This window comes from Erigeron canadensis, chromosome 8 (assembly GCF_010389155.1).
Source record: "Erigeron canadensis isolate Cc75 chromosome 8, C_canadensis_v1, whole genome shotgun sequence".
NCBI lineage: Eukaryota > Viridiplantae > Streptophyta > Magnoliopsida > Asterales > Asteraceae > Erigeron > Erigeron canadensis.
Window position 1 is genome coordinate 29,662,546 of NC_057768.1, and position 18,983 is coordinate 29,681,528.

The window sequence follows — 18,983 nt, forward strand, 5'->3', positions numbered from 1 at the left end:
AGTGTTGTCAATTTCATCATATTATATTTCTGCTCAAAGCTTTTGAACTTCACTCGCCATCGTCATATAGTTCTATTCCTTCATCAACGTGGTTTGCATAGCGTCTTTGAAGGCCTGTGGGGTTCTGTCTTGCATTGTAATCTTTGGCCTTCTGCTGAAGATGTTAATGAATCGAGTTGGTTCCTGATCATGGGTGCACTAAACTAGATTAAAACTAAGAAAACTTGTGCGTTTACGTATAGACTGAATCTATTGAAGATATATATAGATTGTGGCTATCAAAATTTGTTTTGTAACTATTGAAAAACTTGAAGTGTCTAAGATATATAGGCTATGAAAATTTGATTTTCGTGTTCCAAATTAACAAAAGTCAGTGTGTCCATTACATAGCAAAAAAAAAAAAACCAGACAAAACAATTGTCACCTAGATTTTATAAAACCAGAAGGTCATGTTAAACAACATTTGTTACGATGATCATTTCATAAGGTGAAAATATATCATAAATCATGTTAAGTAAAACATAGATAGTTACATACTTTTAAAAATTAATTAGCCCTTCTTAAAACTCCTAAGTACAGCTAAGTCGATCATATTTTATTACAATTTTTTTGGAATCTGAAAGCAGCTTCAAACTTCCCTATACACCGTTAAAGACGATATTGAAAAAAAAAAAAAAAAAAAAACCGTGAAAGATTGGGAGTTTTTTTTTCTTTCAATATTGATGGGTTGAAAAAGTAACTAACTTATTACAACTTGATGTTGACTTATAGTACTTTCCCTTCATTACACATACTTTCTACCTTCTAAAATCTGAAAATGCAACCATTCATCAACTAAAAAATGCTTCCAAATTTCAAAAAAAAAATAAAAAAAATCAGACAACTTTCCAATGTCTTGTACAACAAGATCAACAATCAATCCAGAAACCTTTCTTCCTTGCGGGTACATTTCAATTTTTTTCATACACTATCAAAAATAAGAAATGATTATCGTACCAGAATGTTAATAAATCTAACATACAATACAACTTTTAAAATATATTGTACAAGTCAGTAAAATTTATATGTGTTAAATTAATTAATACATGTGGTATAAATATCATTTTCTATCGAAGATGGTATTAAGATCGTAAAAACATGGGGAGTTATTTTATTTTAAATATTTTTTCAATATCGATGGATGAAAAAGTAATTAACTTAATACAACTTGATGTTGACTTATAGTACTACTTTCCCTTCACTACACGTACTTTCTACCTTCTAAAATCTGAAAATGCAACCATTCATCAACTAAGAAATGCTTCCAAATTTCACCAAAAAAAAAATCAAACAACTTTCCAATGTCTTGTACAACAACATCAACAATCAATCCAGAAACCAACACAACAAATTGTTGGAATTGGAAAAAAGCATTATCAGCTCAAGTTAAGCTCTTTAGAGGTTTTGCCTTTGCTTTCACTCTTGTTTTCACTTTACTCCTTTTACTCTCCTTTTATCTCTTCTATCTTCGCCTCCGCCGTCTCCGCCGTACGCCGCCGTGGCCGGTATCTTCTCCCGCTTCCAACGCTATATCCAATGTATACCTGTTATTTATCTGTTATTATTTATTCTGTTTATGGATCTTGATTTATAATACTATGTTAAATTTTCATGATTGAGTTTTTTATTTTTTTAGAAATTGAATTTTGACATCATGGGGTTTGTAAAAATTGCATCTTTTGGCTGACCCATGTTGCAGAAATGCATATATATTATGTTTTTAGTAACTTTCTTTGGCAATCTGTGAGAAAATTGGGAATTCTATTTGAGTGAGAATATTTATACATATCGAATATCCGAAATTGGTATGTTATGTTGTTATACTTTCTTTGGCAATTTTCCGTTTAAAGGGTTTCATTAATGTGACAAAACCAAATTTGGTTAAGCATTTGGCAATGTATCCGACTATGGTCCTAAATCTATGGTATGTAATCAACTTAACATGTTGCCATTTTGAGTGTGTCTAACTTTTAATTGTTTGCTATTGTATGTATTTGGTGGCATTTTTGGTGACTTGACCGCTATGTGTCATGTCACCAAAAATACCCCGAGTACATATGGTAGCAATATTTAAAATTAGACCATACACGATAGAAGCGCTCTATGTACGATACATACACTAGACTTTGGACTAAAGTTTAATACATTACCAAACATTTACCCCGACTGAATTTACATTACATTTTTTTTATGAGCGAGAAAAAACTTTTGTGCACCAATTTGTCATAATTAGTATATTACGTTTATCTTTTATGGCCATTTTCCATCTAAGGAATAGGCAATTTATGGTTTTCTATGGATTAATTGCTTTTTGAAGTTGTGAATTATGAAGTTGTTTAATGAATTTTACTTCTTATATTTTAGGTTGAGTTAGGGGTGAAGAAAGAACTGAGGGAAATGCTGCCCGTTATTGTGTTTAAGGAGAGCTTTTCTGTTACCGATACATTGTGAGTATTATTTTACTTCTATTTTGTATTCTCATTTTATAAATTATATAATATAATCATTTTCCTATATAATATGATGCATTTGCTTTGTGAGAAATTCACTAGAAGAACATCAACAAATTTGGCGAAAATTAATTTAACTTTGTTTCTTAAAAAAAACGGAATTATGAGTTTGTCTCTTATTACGCAACCTCTATCCGTTCGGATTGGAGTAACGGTTGCTTTAAAAAAAGGGTAACGGGGGGGACCCTAGCCCCTGTACCACAATTGGATACCCGTTGAATCACCCCGTATGAGCCATATGATGCCGGTACAATACCTATATCCTAATCCCCACATGATCTGGGCACCCCGAGGGATCGAAGCCGCGTCTAAAAACTTAACATGTGGGCCTAGGCTTTATTGGTAATGGGTTTTTAAAGGAATTACTTTTAGTGCCAAGCGAGAATTGAACTTGGCACCAAGTGCTTCCCTTACCACTAGGCCAACTCCTTGTTGGTGAGTAATTGTTGCTTTATAAGACTATAGTGTGATTGAGACTACTATCACTAGCATAACCTCCAAACTCAAATGATAGACCATGTTCTCTGGTGGTATAAGCAAAGCAACAAAGCTAGATTACTTTTTTTTTTTTTTTATCAAACGAACGGTGTAAAGGTCCGTGTTTTATCTTATGAGGAAATAAGCGTTATGATTTCGTGAGCTTTGAATATGTCAATTGTTCTATCACAAAGTAGGGATATCATTTCTAATAAAGTTATCATATCTGGCATTATTGGCTGCCCACCAAATGGAAACACTGGTTAATTTCTTGTTGATCATCTTTATGATTTAGGGCTTTTTGCTACTTATATTAAGTTTCTTTAATTGCTTTGTAGATATTGAACTGGACAAGTTTTTTAAGCCAACTCAACAAATATTAATGCTGAACTATTATTCCATATAAAAATTCAATTTGTGTAACATTCTTTTTTGGTACTCCAAATGGAAACTAAGCCTGCTAAGCTAAACAGAGCATGAAATTTACTACTTTATCGTACGCGATATTCTATCACTACATAATTTCATGCTTGCAGCCCGCAATAAGGAAACTAGTAAGCCTTATTTTAGCTTCTTAATCTATGAAAAATCTTCCTATCAGTTGTCCCGTACTCTTGCGTTTGTTAAAATTTTACCTACTTTTTCTGGTCCAGGCTAGACCGAGACTGTTTCAGGGACAGTTCTTGAACCGGGCCTTGAACTAGTAGTTTTTGGGCCAGATAGGACCAGGACCGGGCTTCATCATCCTGTCTTTTCTGGTCTTTTCAGGACCGGGGCTCGCGACGGGCCAAAGACCGGGCTCAGGCTTTGCCTTATTTGACCATCTTTAACCTCTTTCGAAGCAGCTTTGAGTCTTTGATACTTCAAATGACTGCTACAGTGGTACGCTAAAAATCTAAAAACTATTTGTTGCCAAATTGGCTAATTTCGAAAATAGCTTCGCACATCATGAATCGGTTAGTATGTCACGTAATTGTCTACCTAAATATTGGGCACTAGAACATATCTCAATTCTCAAATGTCAAGATCTACTTGACGATTTTTTCTCCTTAAGTATGCTGTCTTTTGAAGTTACATGCAACTTGTGGCAAGCATAAACTTGAAAGAGCAAATCAAGAACTACTTAAAATGTGTGTTTATTATTTTCTGTTATAGTGATTTTCGAGCCCCAGCACCAATATCAACTGTTTAATTTTTTGAGGTGATCTTTATATTTTGTGCAATTCCTTATGAATGGGGGGCATTTTAGGTTATGTGTTATAATAATGATAAGGTAGCTTAAAAGAAGCGGGTCAAAATGGGTCACATGGGTAAAGTGTCGTCTAAAGTGTATTTTTAATCCACAAAATCTGTTAGATTTTTTATATACAAAATAAAATTATATAATGAAAATATAAATTTTTGTAATTATTGTTTGACATACTATTTAGTTATATTTGATGTTCAAAAGTTTTTGACGCAAGGCATTTTGAGTCAAATCCAACCTGTCTCAATCATGATTCACCTAATCCATTTTGACTCATATCAAAGTTTTACTCATTTTGACCTGTTACCCAACCTGCCAAAAGCAATTTTCTAAATGTGTTAACTGTTAAACCTCCCAGATCAATTTAGGCAATTTTAGCAATCATAGTTCTGACACCACTTAATGAAAAGTTATATTTTGAAGAAGAAAGGTGGTTTATGTGATCCGGCCTGACCCGTACAAAATCTGCCATGACACTTTACCCAACCTGCCTACTTCCATCTTTTGCCACCTGTATCATTTTCCAACCGGTTTTACTTGTTCTGAATGTTAAATTCCATTGAATTTGCAGATGTTCGGTATGTCTTGGGGACTACCAGGCAGAGGATAGGCTGCAACAGATACCAGCTTGCAAGCATGCATTTCATGTGGAATGCATTGATAGCTGGCTTTCGACTCACACTACATGCCCTCTTTGCCGTCTCTCTCTTCTTGCTTCTTCTCCAACTGAACCAAAAGCAATAACCGAGGCTACATCTACCAATGCAGAAAATAGTACGGGTACATCTCTGCGGATTGAAAATTGTGGCCCGTCTTCAATAGATTCCGAGGTTATCCGATAGTTGTATGGCAAGAACTCTCAGATTATTTGGACATGGAGTAACAACCTTTGGTTAAAGTGTAGTTAGTTTATTGGACTAGCATTATAAAGTTGAAGTAAAGCTTTATCACCATGTCTTGCTGTGTAATTGTAACATTTGTTATTTTTAAGCTGTCATTTTGTTTTCATTAATCGGATAACCCATCCACCGAATATAAATATACATGTACCTACATCTTTTTGCTTCGATATAAACACAGGGTGCATAACGTGTATTTGATCATCATTTTGATCTACAAATTGCATCACCGGGTCACCACATCTGGTTATGTGGTTTTGTTGCTAGGCCCCTTTGTGGTACGGATGATGGGTGTAGGTTCAAGATCACAAATTTCTTGGATTCCTTTTTGCTATCAGAGCCAGGGGTACATGTGTATTATCTTTGGTGGATGGGTTATCCCATTAGCGGTGGTTTGAACGCAGACCCAATGGAAGATGTGAGCCAATATCTAACACTAGGCAAGACCAGATTTCATATCATTATCCACCCTCTCAAATACAAACTTATGAACGAATGGAATGTCACTTCTTATAAGGTATCATGTCTCACTCGAGTTGCGACTAGCATAAACTCCCACATTTTGACCTTCTACAAGGACGTTTTCAAACACCACGTATGTACATCCAAAAGTTCACCTCTGTTATCTCTCATTAGCTGTACCAGTTTCCTAGTCATTGTTGCAAATTAGTAATACCATATGTACATCCAAAAGTTCACACCAACATATAGGGATGTGTACGGGTCAAGACCCGTCCCGAACCGGCGTGACCCGTGACCCGAAAATGCATGAAAACAATAACTGTGACCCGGCCCGTTAACCTCCCGGGCGGGTCGGTTCGGGCCCGGGTTTTACCTGGTCGGGCTCGGGTTAAACAGGTTTGACCCGAAAAATTTGTTTCCCTTCAAAATTCGGCTGTGATTTCTATAATATATATGAACTTGGTTTCTTTTGGAGAAAGAGAGATGGTGTCATCAAGTGGATTTGGTGGTGGAGAAGTAGAGTAAGAAAGAAGAAGGTGAAAAGTGATAAAGAAATGAAAAAATATAAATTATGGTGAGGGTCTGAGGGATATAGCATACGAATATATGTGTGTAGTGTGTACCATGTAATGGGGTGGTGGATGAATGTGGTCCTGATAAAGTTAAAATACATTTATTGTCACCATTTCCCAAACTCAACTACAACCGTTAGATCATCTTGATATAAAACAAGATATATTTTCACATCTCCTATGTACCAACCATTTACTACATACATACACTCTTCCGCATATTAATCACACAATTTTATATACCCTTCTCCCCCAACACGTTTTTATGACTCAGTAATAAGCAGCAGCAGTAATGAAATTCATCACAGTTAGGGTGCCTTCAAAATAATGAAAGATCTTCAAAACACAGAAGGTTTTGCTTATGATGATGTTTATAATTTTTGTACAAACCTCTGTTCTTCATCTTTTCTCCTTTCTTTTTACTATAGATATAATTTTTATATCTATATATATGGAATGAGTATGTATAAGAAACTCCAAATATCACTTAATATAAATCTCCCATTTTAATATTCGGGTCTAACGGGTCAAACCGCGGTTTTCTGACCCGGACCGGCCCGAGAACCGTGAATCATCAGTATCATGAACCGTGAACCGGCCCGTTTGGGTGCCGGGCGGGTCGGGTACGGGTGGGTCAGTGACGGGTTACGGGTTTCCGGTCCAAATTCTCATCCCTACCAACATATACCAAAACAATATACCCTTCTCATTGTCATCGTGGATGAAACATTTGGTTTCTAGGTTAGATGAATTATGTAAAGTAAAAAAAATCAAATATGATGTCATGATCTTCTAGAAGCATTTTAAAGAGATACTTCATTTCTTTGAGTAATATAATACTTCGTATAATATAATGGGAGATGATATTGGTACCATTTATTTTATTTTGATAAATCAAACCACAAACTTGCATCATTAGCGTGTACAGTGAGTTATAATATATATATATATATATATATATATATATATATATATATATATATATATATATATATATATATATTGTGGTAAATAAAAAAATAGTGATACTCTATCACTTCTAATGATGAATATGTTAATTGGGTTTCATTTTAGTTATATGGTTCACTTAAAAAGTAAATTTTATGTTTATCTAATTGCAATGTAGTTCTTTTGTGCTTCCATTTATGTTTCAACCAAAGATTTCTTAACTATAATTATTATCATTTATATTCAAAAGTCATGACTAAGTAATAAAAGAAGTTGATTAATGTTTTTTCTTTCATTTGATGGGGTGATAAAAGCTTTGCCTTTCGGGGAAAAAAACCAAGGTTTAAACATTGGTAATAATGTTTTTTGGTGTATTTAAATAGGCTAGTAATAATTTAAAGTTTGTTGTTAAAAAAAATGTACAATAAAAATTAACTAAATAAAGAAACATGTGTCTTGTATAACGAAAAATTAGTTTGTTTTTTGAATTTTGCTTATAATATCTTACCAGTTCAGAAATTTTTTTCTTAAACAGAAATTTATCCAAACCAATATATAAAGAGGAGAAAATGTCACAAATGGTCCCTGTGGTTGTCCATAATAGCATTTTAAGCCCTATGCTTTTTTTTCGTTGCTACCAATCCCTTGGTTTTTCATTTTCATTACTAATAGTCCCTGACAGTAACATCCGTTAGTTTAAGGCCGTTAGTGAGGGTATAAATGTCCATCTACATAAAAGATCTTCTTCTTCTTCTTCTTCTCCCTCTTTCAATCATCTTCCTTCTTCCGGCCACCACCACCAGTCCACCACCAAAATCCACTCAGTTCTAAAAACCCGAACCCATATATACATCTATCTTAATCAAGCCCAATCTTAAAAACAAAACCTACGATTCCTTTATAAAAAAAATCAGTATTACTAATAGAAAAAATCAAATTCTAAGCTGCTGCTTCAAGAACCCAGCATTGCAAACTTACCTCGCCACAAAATATTTCTTCAGTAGTGGGTGTGAATGTTTCCAACTAGAACGCCCAAATAAAACACAACTTCCAGTTCATACTATCCTTTTATCCCATATTTTGTGCATAGTATGATTGAGTTTAATTGTTAATTGAGCACCACGAGTTTAATTGTTAATTGAGCCCACCTGATAACGTTGCTCCTTTCGACTTAATCAACAACAACAACAAAAGTATATTAAATTGAAGTTGGTGAATGTTATTAGGATGGAAATATAAGGTCGGGTTGGGTGGAGATGTGGCAAGCCATGAGTGGTTGGTCAAAAGTCAACACCAACCATAGTTCATACATTGTAATTGAAAGGTGAGATGTGTGGGCGTGTGGCTGTGGTTCACAGCTTCACATAAGACATACAAGAACAAGAATTCATTACCAAAAATTTTTAGTTTGTGAATATAAGATTTTTATTTTCTTAGGTTTTTAACATTTGGACAGTTTTTGTTTGTTTAATTGATACTAGGTATTTTTTTTATATATATATATGTATGAATGTATGAATTGAGAAAGATGATACATATATCTACATTGATCTAGTGGTATATATGATTTTTGAAGATATAGATAAGGATAGGTATAATATATACTCATATTAATTAAAAAGGGTTTAATTATACAAATAGTCCTTGTAGTTAGTCAAAAGACGATTATATCCTCACATGGTTTGCAATGAAAATGGAAAACTAAGGGACCATTAGCAACGAAAAAAAATCACAGGGGGCAAAATGCTAATATGAACAACCATGGGGACTATTTGTGACATTTTCTCTATAAAGAGAGAAGAAAAGAAAAAGGCCAGCACCTTTCTCCTTTCTCTGATTTTCACCGTTTATTTCCCTCTCTTTGCGGTCACTGCCACCACCACCACCACCACAGCGGCGGCGCCGGCGACCATCACTGCCCACCATTAAATCCACAATTAAAACAAGGTAATTCACTATTTCTTGAGATTTACTTATTATAATAATTATAATAATCATTGTTGTTTCCCTGATTAATTGCACCATTTAACTGATAATAAAAATGCTGTAATAATTGTATCTACTGTATTGATCTCATCTTGTGGATCTTGTAACTAGATCTTTATTATGTAATCTTTGTTTACAAAGCCGAGATCATGGGTTTATCGGTTTAAATCTCGTCCTCGTGTCGCTTTAATCGTTTTACCTCGCCCGTGTTAGCCCTTTTGTATAATGTTGTCTAAAGGTTTTAACTTTTTAGTCGAACCGTTTGTGGGTATGTAGTACCCGGTTGAGGGATTAGGCTTATAAATGTTAAAGTGAACATTTTTGACTGCAATGATCAAAAGTAGGAAATGAGCCAATCAAGCTTGGAGCTTTCTACCAATTTTCTATATTTTCAGTTCTGCCGCTTAAGTAACCAATCTATAACATCAACGTGTTGCTTTTTGATCTTTGTTACGTCTATGCCTACTTAAGTATGCCGCTAGTGACTTGTACCCGAGTTGGAAGATTAGGTGGGCGACTAAGGCGTTTTTGAAATATAGACACGTGAAGGTATGATCTATGTTGGCTTTAGGCCTTAGGGGGTAACTTGAGTATGTAAGCCACTCTTCTAGGATTGGCAACAAACTTATATTTGTGGAAACCTTAGCAGCCAACGTCTTACCTTAATACACTTTCACAGAAGATTGTTGATCAGGCTTTGAGTTGAAACAGACCAACTCAACTAGGCTGTGATGGATTGGATGCATTGAGTGGTAGATGAGCTAATAGTCTAATACACTGATATCTGTATCACAGTATCTGCAGATTTATTCTCTCATTCTAAACGATAGATGTATTTTCCATGTACCCTAAAATCGTTCCCAACCTCATATCTTTCGTCACGAAGGAACTAGAGATCCTTGGCTCCTTTCTTGTGAGTTAGTATCCTCTTGGTAAAATTTGACTTAAAGTTTGTTTCAGTGTTTCTTCCGATACTGGTATGAGGTCTGTGTTGATTGTTAATTGTTTTATCAGATCATCTGGAAACATTCTTTTTGATATTACCGGTCTGTTCACTTTTTCTAGTTTTGATTGTAGGGTGTTTGTCAGACGTTCGATTTAGCTAAACAGTAGGTTTTTTGTATGGTACTAGATTTTTTTTTTCAAAGACATATGATGGTCCTTTATCAAGCCAGTTTTGTCAGAACCTTACGTTCTCTCATAGGATCGTCAAAAGTTTCATTATATCTGCCGTTAAAAGCCTTAAAATATTCCATGTCTTCTTTGTTCATTATATATCCAAGTTCCAACCACAAAGTATATTCCGGAATGATATACTGATCAGGGAGATGCATCTTTAGCCTGATTAGCAGTTACCCGAGTTATTTGCAATGAAAATATGTAGTGGAACCCTTATATGGACTCATATAAAGATCTTGACAGAACAATTGCATAATGGGATTGAAGGTGCATCAGAAGTGAGACCTTATTGATACCGTTACGAAATAAGTCTGTTCCAATGCTGTCTTTAAATAGTGATAGTTCTATGTTTTATTCCTGTTTTTTTGGTGGCTCATTTTTTATTTTGTTAACTTAGTTTTGCTTTAGTTCTACAGGCAACCTGGTTTGTAATTGCTGTATTGACTGAATAAAATGGCAGAGGTAGCAACAGAAGAACTGGTAAGAGTTTTCCAGAACTTGTTTATATATAATGAGCGAAGAATAGTTTTTGGATCAGCTTTTCGGTTCACCTTCTTTTTGTTGTTTTCTTTGTGAGAGGTGTGTTTATGCATATGTTGGTATTTTCAGCGTAAACTTGAAGATGAAACCATGGATGCCAGTAACTCTGTTTTTAGTTTGGGAGCCGTAGTTGGTGATTTAACTATTGAAGAGGATTCAAGCAGGTGAGTCGTTTACCCTTGGCCCCGTCCAGGCTTTAGATGATTTGGTTATGGGGCTTATCATTGTTTTCTAATATTAGTTTCTTTTTGTTGCTTGATTTTGAATGTCGTTTTTATGCAAGAAGGTATTCCAGTATACATAATATGTACTTCAGTGGTTCTAAATTGAAAATGTATATCCGCATATGAAAACAATATACATATGTACGCACATATGCATGTAAATTGCATACGTGCTTGCATGTAGATACTCATACATGCATATTATTCTGAATCATTGGTTGGTTTGTTTCAGCAATGATATATCATTGGAAGGGCTACAACAGGAGCTGGAAGAGTGCAAAACTGATGAGGTACCTTTAGTTATAGGGCTGCTTTTCCAGTTACCTGGTTGATACTTATTAGATAGATATTGATATTGATAATATTGAAATACGGGTATAATAGGTGGTAAAGAAATATATAATAGTGAAGAAAAACACCCCATGTTGCAGTGATATTAGTATGTGAAATTAAACACCCCATGTTGCGTGATATGGGAATTCTTTAAATTAGAAAAGTTGAAAAGACATGAGTTGATATTGATTAGCGGATGATAATATTTACCACACATGGCTGTATCTACTTGCTTAAATATATATTTTGCAAAAGTTGTGTGTGTACGTATGATAGATTCTTGAAAAACAACAGACAATGATACTGAAATTGAGATGGTTAAGGCCGATTCAAGATGGACAAAGTCTCGCGTTACAGAGCTTAATCTGACAGAACAAAAAAACCACCTAAAACTAAATAAATTACCAGAACTTCTTAAAACATGTCTGCTAAACATAGTTAATTAACTGATCCTAAAAAGTAGCTAAAAACTGCTTGTCCAATACTTCTGTTTTCCCGCCAGAGAATTGGTCAAATAACTATTTCAGGAGTAAATTAAATTGGTCCTTTTCAGCTGATAAATTGACTTGGTTCTTCCTTCGTGAATAGACCTTTAGTGGAGCTGTATTTTCGTACTTCGTATTAATGTATGTATCTGTGCATTCACATTTATGTACATGCGTGTGTGAATACACAAGTCATAAATATAATTGCTTCATTATGGTCAGCTACACTTAATCTACAGTGAAAATAGGAGAATAGGAGATAAAAACAGTAGGAACTTTTGGTTAACATTCATATATTTCTATTAGTCAGTGTGTGTGGGCAGTTTGTTGACAATAATGTGAATTTTAATTATCACCAAGTCCTTTCCTTTATTCTTTATTTTTAGGCAAAATCCTTATTTTGATGTACATTATCCATATATTAGCTTGCTATGAAGGTTGTAATGGGCATATTCTTGTCTAATGTGGTTGTTACTTGTTGCATGTAGGTTGTTGCAAACATACTATCTAAGGGTGTGAAACTGCGGGAGTATACTAAGGGAGTCGAAAACAATCTACGCCAAGTAGAACTGGACTCAATTCAGGCAGGTGTCCAACTTATATATATCTGTTTGATTTATCATCTATATTACTTGTTCTATTTTACATGTATTAGAACAGCTTTTGCTCGGGTATTTGTTATTATACTGATCATATTCAATAATGATAATGATAAGTTATATATGTGTGGCATTTTCTTTTCTTCTAAATTTCTTGCATAACCCTGGTGATGTCTCTGGTAACCTTCGTCTTTTTATCAACAGGAGTACATAACAGAGAGTGATAATCTAGTTTCCCTTCATGATCAAATTCGTGATTGTGACATAATACTTTCACAAATGGAAACTCTACTTGGTGGGTTTCAGGTAGTTGATCGCATTGTGTTGCACTTTTTTAAACATTAAAACAATTTTATATCGCATAGAAATTGTCATTTAATTTTCGTATTATGTTCTTCAAACTATTTCATATCTATCGTGGTAGGTTGAGATTGGCTCGATCAGTTCAGACATAAAAATACTTCAAGAAAAATCTTTAGATATGGGGCTGAAGCTCAAGAATCGTAAGGTATTGTCATAATGGTGTTTATGAATGCTTATTGAGGTTAAATAGTGTCGATACATTTGTTGTGCGGACACTGGTCATTAGTGCGGAATATGTTCTTAATGCACTAAAGCATATGTTATAGAGGAGGAAAAATGGCCCACAGCACTATTTGGTGCGATTAGGAAAGGTTTGCTTTGGGTTGAACTGGAACACTTTTATCCCGGTATTTTATGTTCAAGTATGATTACAAAAGTTATATTATTTCAATAATAACGAATAACCTTAAGTTCTATATAAATTGATCTAAGTGCATTTTGGGTGGGCTATTGACCCACTTGAACTGTTCTTTTTTTGTAACTGAAATTGCTGGAGATAAAACATGACTGGAATTTCACTTATTCACAAGTATAATGGGAAATATAGCAACCTGTAATATTGTGAGTCTGTAACTTTGGGTGGTCTATATTAATTAAAGATTCTTTCTAATCCACTATGATTTACAGTATTTTGGCATTTATCACAGGTTGCAGAATCGAAGTTAGCAAAGTTTGTTGAAGACATAATTGTACCACCAAGGATGATAGATATAATTGTTGATGGAGAGGTAGTTGTTTTGGGCTTCTACTCATCTTGATTGACTTATTGTCACTGTTGTTTTTATCTCATAATTCTACTGCATTTCTCTCTTATCTGTTCTTTTCCAGAAAATGTATCCCGTTAATCGTATGATTTATTGTATTTCTTTTACATCCTGGCTGATGTTTATGTTCATTCCAAAATTTTATTTTATTATATCTTAGGTGAATGATGAATACCTGAGGACTCTTGAGATTTTGAGTAAGAAGCTGAAGTTTGTGGAAGTAGATTCCATGGTTAAAACTGCAAATGCTCTAAAGGATGTGCAGCCTGAGTTAGAAAGGCTTAGACAGAAAGCAGTTTCGAAGGTAAAGCAGACCATATAGTCCATTTTTATTCTCTCTTTGACTTCAGTTTATTTATTGTAATTTTCTTTTGAAAACTCCTTTCCTTTTTTCAGGTATTCGAGTTCATGATTCAGAAGCTGCATGCTTTGAGGAAACCTAAAACAAATATTCAAATTCTTCAGCAGAGCATCTTGTTAAAATATAAGTGAGTTTGTCTTTCAACCATGTTTGGTAGAATATCCAGCAATCATCATATGTGGAGTACCAATCCAACTGTTGTACTCCATCTGTCCAAAAATAAATGTCCACTTTGAAAACACACTCAATTTATAAAATGTGTAATCATTACGCTGTCTACCAATAAAATATCATTTATACCAATTTATGAAATGTGAAAACACTCTTTTGATTGGATAATGAAAGTGGACATTTATATTGGGATATCCCAAAATAGAAACATGGACATTTATATTGTGACAGATGGAGTAGCTCCTTAAGCAAGGTTGCATATATCGGCCATATCGGCCGATATATCGGATATCGGCCTTCAACCGATACGAAATATGGGTTATCGGCTGAACTTATCGTTTTGGTCAAATGTCGGTCAATATCGGTAAAAAAAAAAGTTGACTTAAAAAAAAAACACGGGTCAAAACCAAAAATAGGGTTTCTGACTTTAAGATTAAAAGGTATTTAAGATTTGCTTCGTAACATAGCAATTAAGATTGAAAGGTATGTAAACTTATGTCAAATTGTATATATTGTTAGTATATATACATATATATTTTAGATAAATTCCTTTACTATTTAGGGTATCCGATATATCCGATATATCGCATATTGGGGGTCGGCCGATACGTTACCGAAAGCAATATTTACAACTTTGTCCTTGAGAGACTGAAAAGTTGGACTGGGTGACATGTTTTTTGTTTATAACAATTAGCATTTTAATAGGTATAATATTCTTTAGTTTATGAATAGTTATTTTTCCCACTGTACTTAATCATGCAGGTATGTTATGTCCTTTCTCAAGGAGCACGGGAAGGAGATTTATAATGAAGTTCGGGCAGCATATACCGATACAATGAACAAGGTAGAATAAGTTCATTCTCGTTAGATAGACTTCAAATATTATTATTCTCAATTCATATGTTAAATTTTACATTTTGTTAATATATGTGTTTGAAGTGGATAGGGAACTTTTTAAGTTTATACTTTTTAGCATGTAGGGACTTCGTAATTTGTAGTATCTTCAGTTATATAGAGTCTATTTACACCGTATTAATGTGTTAATTGAGTCTGTTATGTGGTTTTATGTGATATTGTTATGATTGGCAGGTTTTAAGTGCTCATTTCCGTGCATATATTCAAGCGTTAGAGAAACTTCAGCTAGATATAGCAGGTCCCACTGATCTGATTGGTGTTGACACCAGAAGCACAAGCCTTTTTTCAAGAGGAAGGGAGCCTTTGAAAAACCGGTCTGCTATCTTCGCTCTCGGAGATAGAATAAGCATTCTTAAGGTTTATATATCATCACCTATGAATTATTTTATATACATATTCTTAGTAATTTTAAGTTAATATTATTCATTTCCTGCTACTGTGCATTTAAGCTATGTTATTAACTAATGTGTTAGGAAATCGACGAGCCTTCGTTAATTCCACATATCGCTGAAGCAAGCTCAAAAAAATATCCTTATGAAGTCCTCTTCAGGAGCTTACACAAGCTGCTTATGGATACTGCTACTTCAGAGTACTGTATATTTGTTTTCAAGAATCTCTATCTTACACACACACACACTATGTTTTTAAACCTTAATTTTGCTTTACAGATATGTCTTCTGCGGTGATTTCTTTGGAGAAGAATCTGTATTCAATGAAATATTTTCAGGTACTGAAACTCTGAAATGTATTCGACCTCCATCAAGTTGATGATCAATTGCATATTAGCAGCAGTGACAATGCATAAACAATTGTCTCGATTCCTGTAATTTTCATTATTAATTTTGTCAGGACCATTTGCTGTACTGGATGAGCATTTTGGTACAGTTCTTCCAAATTGCTTTGATGCAATTGGTATAATGCTTATGATCCGCATAACACACCAACACCAGGTAATGGATCGTGTTTATTGATATAATAGTGAATTGTGCTTGTATGTATATGTACGTAGGTCGTAGATATGGGGCACTGCCAGATATATATTGTACTTATCTTTTTTTGGTGAGCTATCACTTGTATTCTGTTGATAAGTGAACTGTTTTTCACTCTTTTCAGCTCATAATGTCTAGGAGACGGATTCCATGTCTTGATTCTTACTTGGACAAGGTAGGTATACTTATGGGGTTTCAAAATATATCTGTATTTCTGTGTTTAATGGCATTCTTATCATTTTAACTTGGATGATCTTGGTCAGGTGAATATTTCGTTATGGCCACGTTTCAAGATGGTTTTTGACATGCACATCAACAGTCTGCGGAATGCAAATGTGAAGACATTATGGGAGGATGATGTGCATCCACACTATGTCATGCGGCGATTTGCTGAGTTTACAGCTTCACTTATTCAACTGAATGCTGACTATGGGGATGGCCAGGTTAGGCATACAAATGCATGCATTCAGTTAACTAATTATGTAAATGGAGATTTATTGATTAATGTTTTTGCTAAATTTTCAGCTTGATCTTAATATGGAAAGACTGAAAATGGCCATGGATGACTTGCTTATTAAGCTCGCCAAAACATTCACAAAACCGAAACTGCAGACAGTTTTTCTTATTAATAACTATGACATGACAATTGCAGTTTTGAAGGTATGGACCCTTGTTTATTATCGTCATAGAACCAAATATATTTAGTTGAGGAGAATATTTCAACTAAATTACTTATGAATGGATCGATACAGGTTAATTTCCAAAAGAAACCTTCAAATGCGAAAGGGTCATATGATTCAGACGGAAAAAGTTGCCCAAAGGGCATTTTTAATGCATAAAACTACTGGCTATCAATTTATTATCATAGTTACATTATATTAAAATTATATAGATCATTTTTGGTTCCTTGTCCCAGATTACTTGTCAAGAATCTTAAAAGGTTTGAAGCAATAAAAGTGTCACTTATGTTCAAATGTGGCATCCCCCAAAGAGTGCCAATGTATGCAACATGCTTTCAAGTTCTGTACCAATATCTACATACAATACTTGTTTACTGGACAACTTTTATATGTTGACATGACGTTGTTGATTTTGGAACAAAATATGAGCACATTGCACAAATTGGTATTTTTAGGGGTACATTGCGTGCATTGAAACAAAATTTTCAAAGTACATTGCATATTTGCATACATTTAAATATTTTTATGAGTAAACAAAAGCTTATATTGTTGATATTGGAACAAAATGTGAGAGTATGCTGCATACATTGGAATGAATGTGAAAGTACATCGTATTATTATAGCTTTAAACGGTCTTAAAGTTTTGGACAAAAGTGAAAGTGCATTGCATTATGACCAGGACCACGATTACTCATTGTGACCTGTTATGCGACTGACCACCTGCCCATGCTTTCACCTCTGAGATAAGTTTGGGGGGTTTGTTTATAGTGTATCAGGAATATGCTCAATAATCCAATTACACTTGTGTGATCCAACTCTGAAAACTGTGCAAGTATTGATGTATGTCGTTTCGATTTCAGGAAGCGGGGCAAGAAGGTGGCAAAATTCAGGTCCATTTTGAAGAGCTTCTTAAGAACAGCTCAGCAGTTTATGTGGTGAGTTAGTTAACACCCATATAGAAGCTTACATGAAGCTTTGCATGTAATTAGTCTGTAAAAGGTTTATTGCTCATAAAGTTAGAAGTTTATTGGAACACAGTTATTTCTGGTAATCATATTTGATACACTAGATTTTTTTTTGAACATTCATACTTCTATTAATAATCAAAACTAGCGAGAAGCTAGGATACAAGAGATAAAGATAAAAACAATTACAGGGAATTCTCTAAGTTAAAGCTACTCCATTTGTTCCAATCTAGACGCAGTTTAGATAATTTCAAGAATTTAAAACTTATAGACAAAGGAATGGCCCTATTTATTGGGCCTAGTCCCACCTCTTACCAAAATCTTTTGCCGGGTTTCACTTGATTCTTTTTTGAGCCACTACCCAACCTGTTTTCCTCGTCCATTCCATTACCTCTAAAAATTTTACATGCAACCACTAAACACCTATTTCCTTACATGTACAGGAAGAATTGCTGTTGGAACATTTTGGCAGTCTGATCAAGTTTGTCAAAACGCGAGCCTGTAAGTGTGTGAATCCTTACTATATTTCATGTTTGAGATTATGCTGGTCAAAAATTGTGGACTAATTTTGATGATTTTGACTGCAGCCGAGGACCAGAGTTCTGGAGCTGGGAAACCAATCACTTTGGCAGAAATTGATCCTCTCATAAAGGATTTTGCTAGTAGATGGAAAACAGCGATAGAGCTAATGCACAATGATGTAATAACTTCGTTCAGCAACTTTCTTTGTGGAATGGAGATTCTAAGAGCAGCCTTGACACAGCTTTTACTTTACTATACAAGACTCACAGATTCCAGGAAAAGAGTCGATGGTGAAAATTCCCACAACAAGGACATCGTCTCCATGTCATCCATAATGTATGAAATCAGAAAATTCTCTAGGGCATTTTAAAAGATCATAAACAATGGTAACATTTTAGTGTACCATGTGCTCATATAGTCAGGCATTTTTCTTTAATTGATTAAATAATGTTGTGGATCTTGTTTATAGAGTTCTAACTATGGATCCTAATATTCAGCATCTCAGTTAGACCTCTTATAGCTGTGGTAAGTATACGTACCAAACCAGCGGTGACATGATCGGATAATTGTGTCATAAGGGGCTCATGCTGAAACTGTATTGGTTTGGTTGGAGTGAACCGCCTCTTTTTTCTCCGTTATTTAACCTTTTCAATTAATAGTAAAATCAAAGCAAAATATCACGATGATTACCCCCTAAACTCTTAAATGAGTAATTTAATGTTTTCTTTATGATCTACATAAATTTTTGCATGAC

At 34.4% G+C, this 18,983-nt stretch overlaps 2 protein-coding genes across 4 annotated transcripts; both read left to right on the top strand.

Moving 5' to 3' along the window:
• Positions 1 to 1,255: 1,255 nt before the first annotated feature.
• On the top strand, positions 1,256 to 5,225 carry LOC122579375 (RING-H2 finger protein ATL58-like). 2 transcript variants are annotated; one of them, XM_043751540.1, is made up of 3 exons: positions 1,256 to 1,577; positions 2,404 to 2,486; positions 4,844 to 5,225. In XM_043751540.1, exons 1-3 carry the CDS (start codon positions 1,341 to 1,343, stop codon positions 5,112 to 5,114), a joined length of 591 nt encoding a protein of 196 aa, XP_043607475.1. In that variant the 5' UTR covers positions 1,256 to 1,340; the 3' UTR covers positions 5,115 to 5,225. The 2 variants fall into 2 exon arrangements, with proteins under 2 accessions (XP_043607475.1, XP_043607476.1); XM_043751541.1 differs by having other exon boundaries at positions 1,256 to 1,544.
• Positions 5,226 to 8,991: 3,766 nt separating this feature from the next.
• Positions 8,992 to 18,867, top strand: LOC122578968 (vacuolar protein sorting-associated protein 52 A). Of its 2 annotated transcripts, none has more exons than XM_043751039.1 (21): positions 8,992 to 9,100; positions 10,727 to 10,798; positions 10,928 to 11,022; positions 11,315 to 11,372; positions 12,389 to 12,484; positions 12,704 to 12,805; positions 12,924 to 13,007; positions 13,510 to 13,590; positions 13,787 to 13,930; positions 14,023 to 14,114; positions 14,921 to 15,002; positions 15,248 to 15,430; positions 15,547 to 15,662; positions 15,742 to 15,800; positions 15,923 to 16,023; positions 16,187 to 16,237; positions 16,326 to 16,505; positions 16,588 to 16,722; positions 17,603 to 17,677; positions 18,151 to 18,208; positions 18,295 to 18,867. In XM_043751039.1, exons 2-21 carry the CDS (start codon positions 10,772 to 10,774, stop codon positions 18,597 to 18,599), a joined length of 2,124 nt encoding a protein of 707 aa, XP_043606974.1. In that variant the 5' UTR covers positions 8,992 to 9,100; positions 10,727 to 10,771; the 3' UTR covers positions 18,600 to 18,867. The 2 variants fall into 2 exon arrangements, with proteins under 2 accessions (XP_043606974.1, XP_043606975.1); XM_043751040.1 differs by having other exon boundaries at positions 10,735 to 10,798.
• The last annotated feature ends 116 nt before the right edge of the window (positions 18,868 to 18,983 follow it).